The 14,716-nt window shown below is 41.4% G+C and overlaps 1 protein-coding gene across 3 annotated transcripts in view; it reads left to right on the top strand.

Moving 5' to 3' along the window:
• HAPLN1 (hyaluronan and proteoglycan link protein 1) overlaps positions 1 to 14,284 on the top strand; it is a 34,161-nt gene extending 19,877 nt beyond the window's left edge. For all 3 annotated transcript variants that reach the window (XM_033086504.1, XM_033086505.1, XM_033086506.1), the window contains exons 4-5: positions 1,815 to 2,117; positions 13,943 to 14,284. In XM_033086504.1, coding sequence (XP_032942395.1) covers positions 1,815 to 2,117; positions 13,943 to 14,232 — 593 coding nt within the window. In that variant the 3' untranslated portion in view covers positions 14,233 to 14,284. The remainder of the gene's footprint in view (positions 1 to 1,814; positions 2,118 to 13,942) is intronic.
• The last annotated feature ends 432 nt before the right edge of the window (positions 14,285 to 14,716 follow it).

Genomic DNA, 14,716 nt, shown 5'->3' with positions numbered 1-14,716 from the left:
CTGCTGTTTAAGCTCTGTGAGAGCAGGGCAGGAACCTCCTCAGCTTTTGGCCTCTTCCCAAAAAACCAGTGCTGCCATGCTGCTGATGGGATGTTTTCCCCCAGAATTAAACCAACATCATGGAGCCAACATTCACTTCCTCTTTATTCCTCCTCCTGGTGGCTGTCAAAGCTGTTTCACTTCTCTCAGCTCTTTCAGTGCTTGGTAACTTGTGGCAGTAGGGACAGACAAAGACACCCATTTTCTTTGTGCACCATGATGAATTTTTATGGCAGATTTATGTGGTTGTCAGAAGATTCAATTCCAGTTGGGCAGCACCTCATTGCAACTCAGTTCATTGCTTGGTAAAGGTTGATGTAGACATCCATCAAAACTTTTCTCTAGCCATGTTTACATACTTCTCTCTTTTGTAAAGAATAAATTCTCACTGGTGAGAGCCTTTCTCCTCACAGGTGCAATTATTTCCCACAAGAATGGATTGATATGCAAGTTTATCTCACTGTTACCACTCTATTCTTATGGGAATTTATCAAGCCAGCTGTTGGCTACCCTTAGCCAAAGAACCAAGGCCCAAGCCATGATTTTACAAAGCCTTCCTGTTGGGATGGATGGAAGTTTGACAAGAAAGTCTCACAGATATATGTGCTTAGCAGAAAGAAGGAATAGAAATTAAAGCCAGTTTTGATAGAGAAGAAAAAAATTGCTGGGCCAGTTTTACTGGGTAACTAAGAAGGCGAAGGGTAAGTTGGAAGGGGTTTTTATGGCTCAGAGCAAAGGACAAACCCACCCCAAATAAAAGATGTTTTTACCAAGCAAAAAAAGATTCCACAGGCAAACAAGACTGCCGATGTTTTAAGTAGGAAAAAGGTCTCTAGAATTTTCCACTGCAAGAAGCTGAAAAACAACTTCTAGCTTAAATTGTAAGCTAGAATTTTACACTAACATTTTCTGATTGGAGAATAGTAACATGAATATGATATTGTTAGTAGTTATGATAGGCTATAGGTAAGAGTAAAGGTATTGATTGGTTGTTATGTATTAAGATGTCCAGCAAATGAAAGTATATAATGCATTGTAATAATTGTAATTGAACTAGAGCAGCTTCAGATGAGCCTACAGCTGTAGGCTAGGCTCTGTCACCCACAATCCATGAATTGCTGTGCCATCTGGACACAACAAACAACATTTTTAAGATTTATCTGGAGGCCCACATCTCTCTTTACAGTTCTTACGTCTTCCTCTAGTAAGATTTTACCTGTACAAGACACTAATCCCTCTTTTCCTGTGATACGTGCTAAAGACTTTATAACTCGTGAGAAATTAGAGTTATAAAGTAGATATGCATTTATTCAGCACTGAGGTGCATGGGGTAATTCCTCCCAAAGCATGCACCCCAAATCTTCAAACTGCTGCTCTATTCATTCCCTAAAACTCTGGGATTACACAATAGGCCTAATACATGTTTGTGTCCTAGCCCTGCCTACCCTTGCTTTGTATTAAAATGAACCAAAACCCTTGCACCTCCTCAATTCAGGGGTCACAGGGGGCCTCTGACGAAGGCTTCCAAACTCTTCATCACACTTGAACTTTCCAACTTTGTCTCCAGAGTATGTGTCTTAGCCTTTTGGGCACATTCCAGACCTTGGGATCAGTTCTTGCTGGTTTAGGGTTTTGGATTTATCACTCTGCACTCTGTTCATCACAAACCAGTCTGCCTCTCCTCCCGATTTTTTGCAAACCCCAGGCATTCCTCGCTGTCCTGGCTTTTGATGAACAATTCCTTACTCCTCATCTCCCTGTCTCACCTCTTCCAGGCGTGGTGTTCCCCTACTCCCCGCGGCTGGGGCGGTACAACCTGAACTTCCATGAGGCGCAGCGGGCGTGCGCGGAGCAGGACTCGGTGATGGCCTCCTTCGACCAGCTCTACGACGCCTGGAGGGCGGGGCTGGACTGGTGCAACGCTGGCTGGCTCAGTGATGGCTCCGTGCAGTACCCCATCACCAAGCCCAGGGAGCCCTGCGGGGGCAGGAACACCGTGCCCGGCGTCAGGAATTACGGGTTCTGGGACAAGGACAAGAGCCGCTACGACGTCTTCTGCTTCACGTCCAACTTCAACGGTGAGAGCGCTTCTGTCCCGGTTTGAGAGAGAGGTGTCTGCTAGAAATGCAGGAGCCCCTCTTTGAAAGTGAGAATGTAAACCCCCTCCCTCCAAATTATTATAATTTTGAAATTATGGGGTTCTCAGGCAAAGATATGGAAATAGGAATAACAGTTCTTCACTAAGAAAATTAAAATAGAAATACAGCACTACAAAGAACAAACCCCAAATCCCGACACAGTCAGAATCCAACCTGACACCCGTCAGGCAGGGTGTTGGCAGCAGTCCCATCCCATGGTGGCTGCATCCTCCTGCAGTGACAGATGTGGCTCAGCTGGAGCAGTGCTCCTGTACAAGGTGCAGTTTCCTCCCAAGCTCCAGGGATGATGTGGAAGGGTCTGGTTTTCCTCTGGGATCCAGTGGGAAAGGCTGCTCTGATGTTCCAAATCTCAGATTTTATCAGGGTAGGAAATGCTTGGCTCCTCCCCTGGCTGGAGCATCTCCCCATGGGATGATGGAATTTTATCAGCCATGCCCTGGGACTCAGTGGCCATGGACAGGAGAGATCTCCTGGAGGGAGGATGGGCTGTGGAAAGATAAAGAACACTGCCCCAGCTGGTTTAACAGCTGGCCCATTAACAGGAGATATCCCACAGGGATCAGGATCACTGCCCCAGCTGGTTTAACAGATGGTGACAGAACACAAACTTTTGGTCACATCCTGCATTGCAACCCTTCTCCCTTCCTCCTAATGGCTGTGCTCAAAACATGACATTTTTTTTTATTTTAAGTCGAGAAAATATTATCATAAATTGATGGAAAAGGTCACTGCAAGTGTGAAATGTAGTACAGTAGGAGATAGCTAATATTGTCTGACCATAGAGGAGGATACTTATAATGAGTTTTTCCATAGTTTGGCCACGATTTAACAATGTATTCAAGCCTCAATTTTTTAATTCAACTCTTCATTGTTCTGAAAACCTTCCACTATGAAAGTACTTTTTTAAAAACAGCAAGGAGATTTATTTGGGCTATTTTTCCATTCTGTTCTGCAAGGAGCTCCAAGGGCAGAAAGGGGTGCTTGGTTTGTCAAAGCTCGTGTTAGATCAGGAAAAATGCTGGGGATGAAGTAATCAAAATGTTAAAATCATTGTGGAATTTTTGAGGGTACTGTCAGAGTAAAGCTGTCTTTGCCACATGGTCATGCAGGTATTTTTTACAGCTCAGGACTTGTGCTGTCAGGATTTTCTAATATCTCCCATTTCACCCCATTAAAATTTATACATACCCTTTTAGTGCTGGTGTTTAACCAGTTTAATTCAGTCAGAGTGATGAAGAAACCTGCAGTTCATTAATTGAGGTTTCCTGTTGAAGTTAATATTAATCCTGTTCATATTGCTTAAACGTGTCAGCAAAATAAAATTCTGATCATCACTTCACCTATCCTGCAGTGTCAAGCAGCTCCTGCTCGTGTACCAGGGCTAATATGATTAATAGTTCCTTATAGCAGACCTATTTCTAGCTGTATTTCTTAATAATTTAGATTTCTAATCTTAGTACACTGAGGTTGGACTGGTCTAAACCTTGCTTTAGCAACTACAGGCTTTTTTTGCTATTAATTGGCAATTTTTTAAGGTATTAAATTAATTTAAATTGCCCAATCTCAGCTTGCTATCATTTCTGGGTTTACCTAATGGCAGGAAAAGATTTAGAAAGCATTGCTGTGAATGTCCGGTCCTCTGCAGCATCCTACTTGTGGATAATTCCTACACAACTTTGCACATGTTTGGCTTGCAGCCCACTCAGACCATGAAACATGGACTTTTTTTTCAATTAAAACACAGATTGCTTATCCACAGTGAAGCAGTTTTGTTCTGTCCTACAGAACAGCAAAAAATAAACAACAGCCTTGTTTTCAGAAGATGTGCTCCAGTGCCAAGTCTGCCCCACAGAAAAAGACCCATTCAAACAAAAAAACCCAACTCTCCTGAAAAAAAAAGAAAACCCCAACACAAAACAAAACAAAAAAAATCCACACAAGAATAAAACACACACCCCCAAAAAAAAAAAAAAAACACCCAACCTCAACAGGAAAACCCAAACAAATCCTCAAGCCAACAGTTTTACAGTGTTAGGTCCAAAGTAATCTGAAACAAAAGTTTGGCTGATTTTTTATCATACTGCTTAATCCCATTAAAAGCTGGCTCAACTTTTCTTGCTTGATTTATCCAAAAGTGGAATCCTGTATGAACTCATCTCTTCTACACAGATTTAACCCTGTACTGTAGGAACAGCACCAAGGTATAAATTAATCAAACAAAAATAATTGAAATATGATAGCTGCACTTTTCCTAATGCTTGCAGAGTAAAACCTTGAGACTGCTGCTCACTGATCACCTTTTACACACCAGAAGCTGAGCAGCATCTCTTAAGGAACAAGAAGAATAATTTCTGGGAAGAAAGAAAGAATGATAAATACTGACTGAAATAAATATTGTCTGTGCAGTAATAGAAGGAGAAAAAAAAGGAGAAGGAGAAAAGCGAGGTGAGGAGTAAGGTAGGAGAGCAATCAGAGACAATTCACTGGCATTAATCTCAGCCTTGAGGAGTCTTGAAACTGACCTGGAGAACATTACACAGCAATGGGGAGAGACAGAGAAAGTGTATATATAAATAGATTTAGAGATATAGATATATTGATATATTGATATATTGACATGCTGACTTATAGATATATAGATGATACAGATATAGATATAGATAGATATATACATGTATATTACAGATAGATTATATAGATCTAGATCTATATTATAGGTATGAATATAGAATAGATATAGATATAGATATAGATATAGATATAGATATAGATATAGATATAGATATAGATATAGATATAGATATAGATTAGATATAGATATAGATATAGATATAGATATAGATATAGATATAGATATAGATATAGATATAGATATAGATAGATTAGATATAGATATAGATATAGATAGATATAGATATAGGTATAGATGGATATAAATGATTAGATATAGATATAGATATAGATATGGATATAGATAGATATATATGTATATTACAGATAGATTATATAGATCTAGATCTATATTATAGATATGAATATAGAATAGATATAGATATAGATATAGATTAGATATAGATATAGATAGATATAGATATAGATAGATTTAGATATAGATATAGATATAGATAGATTTAGATATAAATATAGATATAGATATAGATAGATATAAATGATATAGAGATATAGATATAGATATAAAATTATATAGATAGATATAGATAGATATAGATATAGATACAGATATAGATGATATAGATAGATATATAGATATAGATATAGATATAGATGATATAGATAGATATAGATATAGATATAGATATAGATATAGATATAGATATAGATATAGATATAGATATAGATATAGATATAGATAGATATAGATTATATAGATATAGTTGATATAGATAAATAGTCCCCACAACTCTGTGTCAAATATCTCTCATGACGTCAGCTGAAAATCCAGATTTCTGCTTCCCTCAGCTTCCATTCCCTTAACTCACCAGATCACCTTTTCCTCACGTATCCCTGCTGCATTCCCCGCTATTCCTTGTCCCAAGCTCACCTCCATACCCACAATTAACCCAGCCACTCTGCCAGCTCCCTGTTTCCAGAACAGAATTTTGGGTAAGCCTGTTACATGGCATATGTTAGCCCTCTCACTGCAGAGGGAAAAAAAGGTTATAATAGGTTATAATTTTGCCACAGCGGCCAAAGATAGTGGCTGCAGGCAAAATTAAAAAAAAAAATAAAAAATAAAAATAATAATTTTAAAAAAACTATTTCTGCAAGACCCAATATTGATTCTCTCAGCTCAGGAGCAGCCAAGGAAAATGAGAGGTGGTTAGGACACAGTGCATTCCCAGTGGCTGCTGGAGTCTCCTGATAGTAGGAAACAGAGGAGCCTTCAACTTTATGTAACGGAGATGGGAAAATGCCAGGGGCCACAGGAGGAGGCGAGCATAAGGAGAGGTTAAAAAAAAACTCAGTTGAAGGAGCTTCTATTAAAAAAGTTTGAGCTTTAGATACTTTCTAAATGGGTTCTCTATAGGGAAAAAAATTCCTCAAATACATTTTTATCTCAGAGATAATTTTTATAAAAGGTTCAATTTCAAACAATTCAACTGTAAAAGCAAAAAATCTTGGTCTGAAATACATGCAAAGCTTGTTGATTTTTACCTGAAGAAGGAAGGTTAAAGTCATGGTATTTAGCTATTAAGGTAAAAAAAATGTAACTGTAGCCATCAATGCAGTGAATTCAAATCCAGGTTCTATGTTTTCCCGCTGGAATTATTGGATCCCAACTGTGGTGACCAGGACACACAAAAAAAAATGGTTAAAACTGAAGGGATTATACCATCAGCAAAAAAAATTTACACGTTCTTCTTTTTCTGTTACCTACACAGGGAAATATTTTGAGCAAAACCACAATATCAAATAATCTTATTTTTACAAAATTTATTAAATTACCCTCTATGATGCTTTTTCATAGACTAAGGCAAATACAACTTACACATTTGGTTCTGCCTGTGTAGCTGATTTATGCTCAAATCTTTCTGTTGGTTCATACAAGATTTGTTCATGTTTTGTATAAAAAACAAAATATTTTCTGCCTGCACTGGTTGGCAGTGTGTTTCCCAATCTGTTTTTGCATTCCTTGTGCTATTGAAAATTAATGCACACAAGCAGGGAGCATCCAGCTCAGATTTGGAAATTCCACACTGGAATTTCCTGGTGTCTGAGGGCTCAGCTTTGCTCTCTCACAGCCAATTTCTCCTTCACTTGTACTGCCCAGAGGAAGCCTCTTCAGTCCATTGTCATCTTTGGAAAATCTCAGGGGTCCTGCCCTGACATGATCCAAAACTTTCCCAGTTTCTCTCTTTGCCTCCTCCCAAGGAATGGGGATGCTCCTCTCCCATGCAATCTCCCCAGATGACCAATTTGAGGAAATAAATGCAGATTAATCCCCTTTTTTACAATCTTCCTCACTGAACCTAATAGCCATAAACCAAAGAATGTAAAATGGAAGGGCTGGGTGGTTACTCTTTATTTATTTTCAAAGATCTTTTTCTTTTTGAAGGAAAATCCGTGAGAATCCTTCACAGTGAGAAGTGCTAAAAGAGCTAAATGTAAATATATTTATCAGGTCCTCTATAATCAAGCATTTTCAAAGAAAATAAAACAAGGTACAGCTTGCATTACACTTTCTCCTCATCAACATGCATTTTGTTGCATATTTTGTCCACAGAACCATGATGCATAATTGATCTTTCATCAGCCCTAAGAGAATCAAGTAAAAGCCTCGTTTTAGCAGAGTTAAGAACACAAAGAATAAATTTTAGAGAGCGTGTTAAAAGCACAGCTGTGAGCCACCTGTTTATTGCAGCAGTGGATGTGACAAGCCAACCACATCTGCCATTTAAATGGGAGAAAGCTGTGGAAAGTCCTCTCTGAATAATGCTGACTGTTCATTTGACCATTTCAGGGTATTTTATCACTGGGAACACGTAGAAGCTGTTCCAAAAACTAAAATTTAAACCCAAAATAAAATTACACACCCTTTATTAGGGGTGGTTGCTTCTGAGTCACTGGTATTGGTGTGTTTAAAAAAAAAAAATTTCTCACATATTTAATTCAAAATCAGCTATTTGTGAGGATCACTGGATGTCAAAATATTTACCAGCCTTAAATATCTCTCTCCTTTTTATTTTAAGAGAAACTTACTAATAAACCTCTCAATTTAGCACTGAGCTTGAAGAAATGTCCAAGTGTGATTCATCCCTCAAACTCCCACAGGGTGTGGGGTATTTAGGTCAGTGGCTGGAGTTTTCCTCTTTAAGCTGTTCTGTTACACACAGAATCTTAAAATAGATGTTGTAGGTGGGGTCTGAGCAGGTTTGCCCCGTGGTTTGGGTGTGAGGAGTCAAATCAGGATCCTCTGTAGACAACAAACTCCTCCCTCCCCTTCCACATCAATTAATAAATTCTGATATTGAACAGTTGGGAACCCTTCCCAGCTATTACCAGGGTAAAAAAAAAAAAAAAAAAAAAAAAACAACCACCAAAAAAACTTCAAATCTGTAGGGAGTTCATTAATGGAATTCTATGTAATCAGACATTGTGGATACCCCTGTGGGGTTTGCTATTAAATTTCTCTTGTTTGAGGAAGGAGCAGACTACAGGAGTTTTTATTATTGATGTCATATGTCAAAAGCCTGACCTTACTGAAAATCCTTAGGAAATTACATTCCATTGACATATGGTTTGAGGAGGAGCTCATAAACTGGGTGAAGTTTACACATATCAGCCCAAACCCCTGTTCCCCTAAATCAGAAATCCTGTTTGCTTTGGGGAAACCTCTTAGTAGTGTATCAGCAACTGGATTCCATTTAGTAAATGGAATAACTCTTTAGCACCATGTTGTAAATGCTTCCAACTTGCAGAAATGGAGTTTTAAAAAGTGTTTTATAAAGGGTTGGTTACTTGTTCTCAATAGTTTTCTGTGGGAATTTCTGTAGAAATTTTTTAAAATTTCTTCTTCACCACAATTAAATGCCTTCTTTTAAATTGTTCTTTCCTTGATACACAATTTAGAGATAAATAAAACAAATAAAGGTTATTTAGACAATAACCATTAGACAGGGTTAATTCAATTACCTTTACATTGTCATCTGACCTGAGTTTCCTTCATTTAGAAAAAAAAAAATCCTGTTTGATTTTCACAGGAATCTGAAGCTGACATTGCTCTTCACTTATTCACCACTTTTTCTTCACCAAGAAAGTAATCTCATACTAAGCAGAGTTCTGTGTATCTACCTGATTTTTGTGAGGCAGAAAATAGATATTTACCTGGAGTTAAGCAGTAAGGAGTGTTCTCTGGAATTAAAAGTTGCCCACAAGAATAAAGTCCTTTTTTCCAGGTCACTCTCCTCTTCAGGAAGAGGCAGATTAAAAAGTTGTGAATTTATTTGGAAATCACTGAATGCCTTCAAAGAAACACAATTCTTCTGCAGCCCACTTGGCTGTCAAATCAGTGATGATAAATAACCCCAAGCATAATGAATGAAATTCTATAATGAATGTTTATTGCCTTGATAAATTGAATCAATATTACTGTTATTGCTGTGTATGGATTAGCTGGGGAGGTTTTGCTTTTTGGGATTTATTTTCTGGCATATATTTTCATTACCTTGAGACAGGGAACATTTTTCTTAGCAGCACTATCAGTTCAGTCTTGTGTTGTGGAGGGGATATTCCCTTTGATGCCTAAAGAGAAACAGAGCTGCAGAACTGCTGGTGAAGACTTGCAAGAGACATACAGTAGTTTCACGAATACAAGCCGCACGGATTATAAGCCGCACCCCCGGTGCCTCGACAATGTTGCTGTCTTTGTCAATAGATAAGCCGCACCCCGAATATTAGCCGCACTTTCGTTCGTCGCGAGAATCCGTGCGCAGCTTTCACAAATTGGCCAATTAGTAACAGGATCGCGGCATAGCGGGCTTTACTGGCTCGGGGCGGGGCCAGGAAGGCTCGGCCCGCTCATGGTTGCCGACGGGGCCGGGTGGCCCAGCTCAGCGCCACGGCTCGGCGGGGCTGGCCGGGTGGTGCTGCCGCCGCCGCCGCCGGGCTCGCTGGCCCCCCTCTCCCGTCAGCACCGCCCCGCTGCCGCGTTCGCTTGCCCGGCTGGCAGGGCTGCCGCCGCCGGGCTCGCCGCCCGCCCCGCTGCCGCTTTCGCTCGCCCTGCGCCGCGCCTCGCGAGCGGCGGCGCTTTCCCGAGCGGCGCTTTCGCGAGCGCCGCTTTCGCTCGCCCCGCCGGCAGGGCTGCCGCCGCCGCCACCAGGCTCGCCGGCCGCCCCCTCCCGTCTGCACCGCCGCCGCGTTTCCTCGCCCTGGCCGGCACTGCAGGCCCCCGCACCGCTGGGCTCCCCCACGCTGCTGGCCCCGATTCTGCTGGGCTTCCCCCGCTGCCAGGCAGCCCCACCCGCCGGCCTTCCTGCTTCTGCCATGCTCCCCTGCACTGCTAGCCCCAGTTCTCCCGGGCTCCCCCGCCATGCTGGCTCAGGCTCTGCCGCCCTCCCTGCCCCGCCCTGCTGGCTCAGGCTCTGCCGCCCGCCCCCACACTGCTGGCCCCGCCTCTGCCAGGCTTTCCCACCTCTGCCGGGGCCGGCCGGGCTCCAGCTTGGCTTGGGGCTGCCGCGGGCTCTCACTTCCGTGTTGGCAGCTTTTAGAATTTTGTTAATAGATTAGCCGCCCCGGAATATTAGCCGCACTTCCGGGTTTCCACCAAAATTTTGGTCAAATTGGTGCGGCTTGTATTCGTGAAATTACTGTAATTTTGCTCTACCACAGGCTCCAACTCTCCTGAGAAGCTGTTTGACACCTTGGTTTTCTCATTTAAAAAAAAAAAAAAGAATTTTTTTTTGCTTGTATTTAATCAGAAACAAGGTCAGCACCCTGTCAGACAGCAAAAGAGCATGAGTTACCTGCAGCTGCCCTCCCCTAAATGCTATCACTGAACATAAATTCAGGTGGAGATGCCATGCTTTGGTTTTAGCAGAAATAAATACTGCATTGCTTTTCTTTCTTTCTTTTTTTTTTTTTTTTTTTTTAATGTCTGTTTTCTGTGCCTGGATTGGTTTTTTTGCATAAATTCGTTTTTTCTTCTGATACTTGTCAACTCACCATATAAAAAATAATCACAATATTTATTTATTTATTATCCTCCAACTGGCACCAACCTAAATTAACCTTCACAGAATATCTCCATTTCTCCTCAAAAGCCAGTGTGGCAGCACTGTTGCCTGAAATCAAAACAGTAAAAAACCCTTGGCACTGCACTAAAATGGTGAGATAAAAAAAGCAGTTACTTATTGAAACAGCTTTCAGGTGTATCCATAGTCATGGGCTATGGGCATGCTGATATCAAATTTCAACAATTTTTAAGAGATTAATTGATTAAGATATCCAAGAGGAACATCCAACAGGAGATTCAGTTACTCCTTGAGTCAGTGCAAGGGATTCCATGCCCCAATTCCTGTTATTTCTTCTGGTACATCATCTACTTGAAAATAAAACCAAACAGTATTTCAGGAACATGTTAGAAGATCAGCTTATTACTTTAAAATCTAAGAGAAACAGTGATTAAAATACCAGGAGCTACATAACTTTCAGGGTAGGGATTAAGTGGGTGAGACAGCATTTCTTGTTCAGACTCAGATGTTTATTAATTTTTATCTATATTACAGTGAGGTCTACAGCCCCTCAAGCTAGCAAGCTAAAAAATGATGTATCTCACTCTTTACAAGGATAAACTGTCCAATTAAGAATGGACACCTAAATTATTTTTACTTCTACCCCAATAACCAAGCACTCACTTCCTGCAATTTGGATTTTTCTATCCAGTTAAACAAGATCACATAGAACCACAAAGAAGAAGGTGAAAAAGAAAATCAAGTCTCTGCCCTAAAACCTCCATCTTACTTCATACCTATTACTATATTGTAAAACCTTAAACTCTAGTTTTTCCACCATGTGATATTACACACTTCTATTCATGATCCCAATTCCATCGTTGCCTGGAAAGGCTGACCTGGAACAGAGAACAGACAGAGCAAAAGGAATAAAATAGAGATTTATTGAAGGGATACATTTTGGATGGTGCTATACCCCAATCAAATCCAAGATGGATTCTGGTCACGAGTTTTTACACCTTTGTGAGTTTTGGTTCATCTATATATTTGGGTTAATTATCCAACCACAGTCCCAGGCAGTGAAGTCTCAGCCCCCTGACTTGCCCCTTTTCTGTCTCTGTTGTTTCTGCTTTTTGGGTACCAGTTGTCCTTGATTATTTAGCTAGAAAGGAAATGTTTTGTCTAATTACCCTGTGAAGAGATCTTACTAAGACCTAAGACCCTAAGTTTCAGAGTTACACACTAATCAGTGGAGATTCTGAAAAATATAAAAGCCAAAACCCAAGGCATCATTATCATTCAATTTTGGAAGCTTTCCTCATGGCCTCAGGTCAAAAGCTGTGCTCTCTTGGGGGTCAGCACAAAAAAACCCAAAAAGCCTAAAATTTGAAATCCTAAAATTCTCTGTGGCCAGGGTTCTTCCAACCTGGCGATTCTGTGATTCTGTGATCCCAAGATTAATGGCTGGAAAGGTTGCCATCGCTAACGCCCAACTTTCCCACCTCTAACTCCTTCCTTTCCTATTTCCAGGTCACTTCTACTACCTGGTTCCAACAACGTCTTCCAACCTGGCAATTCTGTGATTCTGTGATCCCAAGATTTAAGGCCGGAAAAGTTGGCATGCTAACACCCAACCTTCCCACCTCTAACAACTCCTTCCCCCTCTTCCCTTCCCAGGTCGCTTCTACTTCCTGGTTCTAACAACGCCTTCCAACCTGGTGATTCTGTGATCCCAGGATTTAAGGCTGGAAAAGCTGGCACCACTAATGCCCAAATTTCCCACCTCTAACTCCTTCCTCCTCCCCTTCCCAGGTTGCTTCTACTACCTGGTTACAACAACGTTTTACAGCCTGGCAATTCTGTGATTCTGTGATCCCAAGATTTAAGATCGGAAGAGTTAGCACCGCTAACACCCAATCTTCCCACCTCTAACAACTCCTTCCTTTCCTATTCCCAGGTTGCTTCTACTACCTGGTTCCAACAGTGTTTTCCAATCTGGCGATTCTGTGATCCCAAGATTTTAGGCTGGAAAAGCTGGCACCACTAATGCCCAACCTTCCCACCTCTATCTCCTTCGTCCTCTTCCCAGGTCGCTTTCACTGCCTGGTTCCAACAATATTTTCCAACCTGGCAATTCTGTGATTCTGTAATCCCAAGATTAATGGCTGGAAAGGTTGCCATCGCTAACGCCCAACCTTCACACCTCTAACAACTCCTTCTTCTTCCCAGGTCGTTTCTACTACCTGGTTCTAACAATATCTTCCAACTTGGTGATTCTGTGATCCCAGGATTTAAAGTTGGAAAAGCTGGCACCGCTAATGCCCAACCTTCCCACCTCTAACAACTCCTTCCTTCTCTTCCCTTCCCAGGTCGCTTCTACTACCTGGTTCCAACAGTGTTTTCCAATCTGGTGATTCTGTGATCCTAAGATTTAAGGCCGGAAAAGTTGACCCCGCTAAGCCCAACCTTCACACCTCTAATTACTTCCTCCTCCCCTTCCCAGGTTGCTTCTACTACCTGGTTCCAAGAACGTTTTCCAACCTGGCAATTCTGTGATTGTGTGATCCCAAGATTTAAGACCAGAAAAGTTGGCACTGCTAACGCCCAACCTTCCCACCTCTAACAACTCCTTCCTCCTCTTCCCTTCCAGGTCTACTACCTGGTTCTAACAACACCTTCCAACCTGGTGGTTCTGTGATCCCAGGATTTAAGGTTGGAAAAGTTGGCACCTCTAACACCCAAACTTCACACCTCTAACAACTCCTTCCTCCTCTTCCCTTCCAGGTCTACTACCTGGTTCTAACAACGCCTTCCAATCTGGTGATTCTGTAATCCCAGGATTTAAGACTGGAAAAGTTGGCACTGCTAACGCCCAACCATCTGACCTCTAACAACTCCTTCTTCTTCCCAGGTCATTTCTACAACCTGGTTCCAACAACCTCTTCCAACTTGGCGATTCTGTGATCCTGTGATCCCAAGATTTAAGGCCAGAAATGTTGGCACCACAAATGCCCAAATTTCCCACCTCTAACTCCTTCCTCCTCCCCTTCCCAGGTCGCTTCTACTACCTGATCCACCCCACCAAGCTGACGTACGACGAGGCCGTGCAGGCGTGCCTGAAGGACGGCTCCCAGATCGCCAAGGTGGGGCAGATCTTCGCCGCCTGGAAGCTGCTGGGCTACGACCGGTGCGACGCGGGCTGGCTGGCGGACGGCAGCGTGCGCTACCCCATCTCCCGGCCGCGGAAACGCTGCAGCCCCAGCGAGGCCGCCGTGCGCTTCGTGGGCTTCCCCGATAAGAAGCACAAGCTCTACGGCGTCTACTGCTTCAGAGCCTACAATTGAGAGAGTCCACCTAGAGTGTGAAAGTCTTTTTTTTTTTTTAACAGAAAGATTTCTCTCTTTTTTTTTGTTTTTATTTTTGTTTTTTTGTTGGTTTTTTTTTTTTTTTGGCGTTACGAACTCATGCAAGCTACCAAAACTGTGATAAACCTCTTTTACTTACTGTAAAGAGTAATTTTCATAGACACTCCTCTCCCTGAAACCCATTGGTTTGTCTTTCGTTTTGCTTTGTTTCAGTGTTTCAGATTTTATTTTCTTTTTCTTTTTTTTTTTTTTTTGTGAAAATATCGTTCCATAGATATTTTAAATTAATATAATTTAATGGGAGCTCTAGGAAAGGAACTTTTAGATTCCAATTCTTTAAGCTATGTCATCCCAAAAAAAAAAAAATTATAATTATCATGAATGGGGCATGCAATAGAGCTTGACAATTGCTAGGGCACAATTATGGAGTGTAAGGCTACTCAAAGCAGAAGCTTTTAAAAGC

This window comes from Catharus ustulatus (assembly GCF_009819885.2).
Source record: "Catharus ustulatus isolate bCatUst1 chromosome Z unlocalized genomic scaffold, bCatUst1.pri.v2 scaffold_26_arrow_ctg1, whole genome shotgun sequence".
Lineage (NCBI taxonomy): Eukaryota > Metazoa > Chordata > Aves > Passeriformes > Turdidae > Catharus > Catharus ustulatus.
This window is presented reverse-complemented; position numbering and strand designations above follow the sequence as displayed.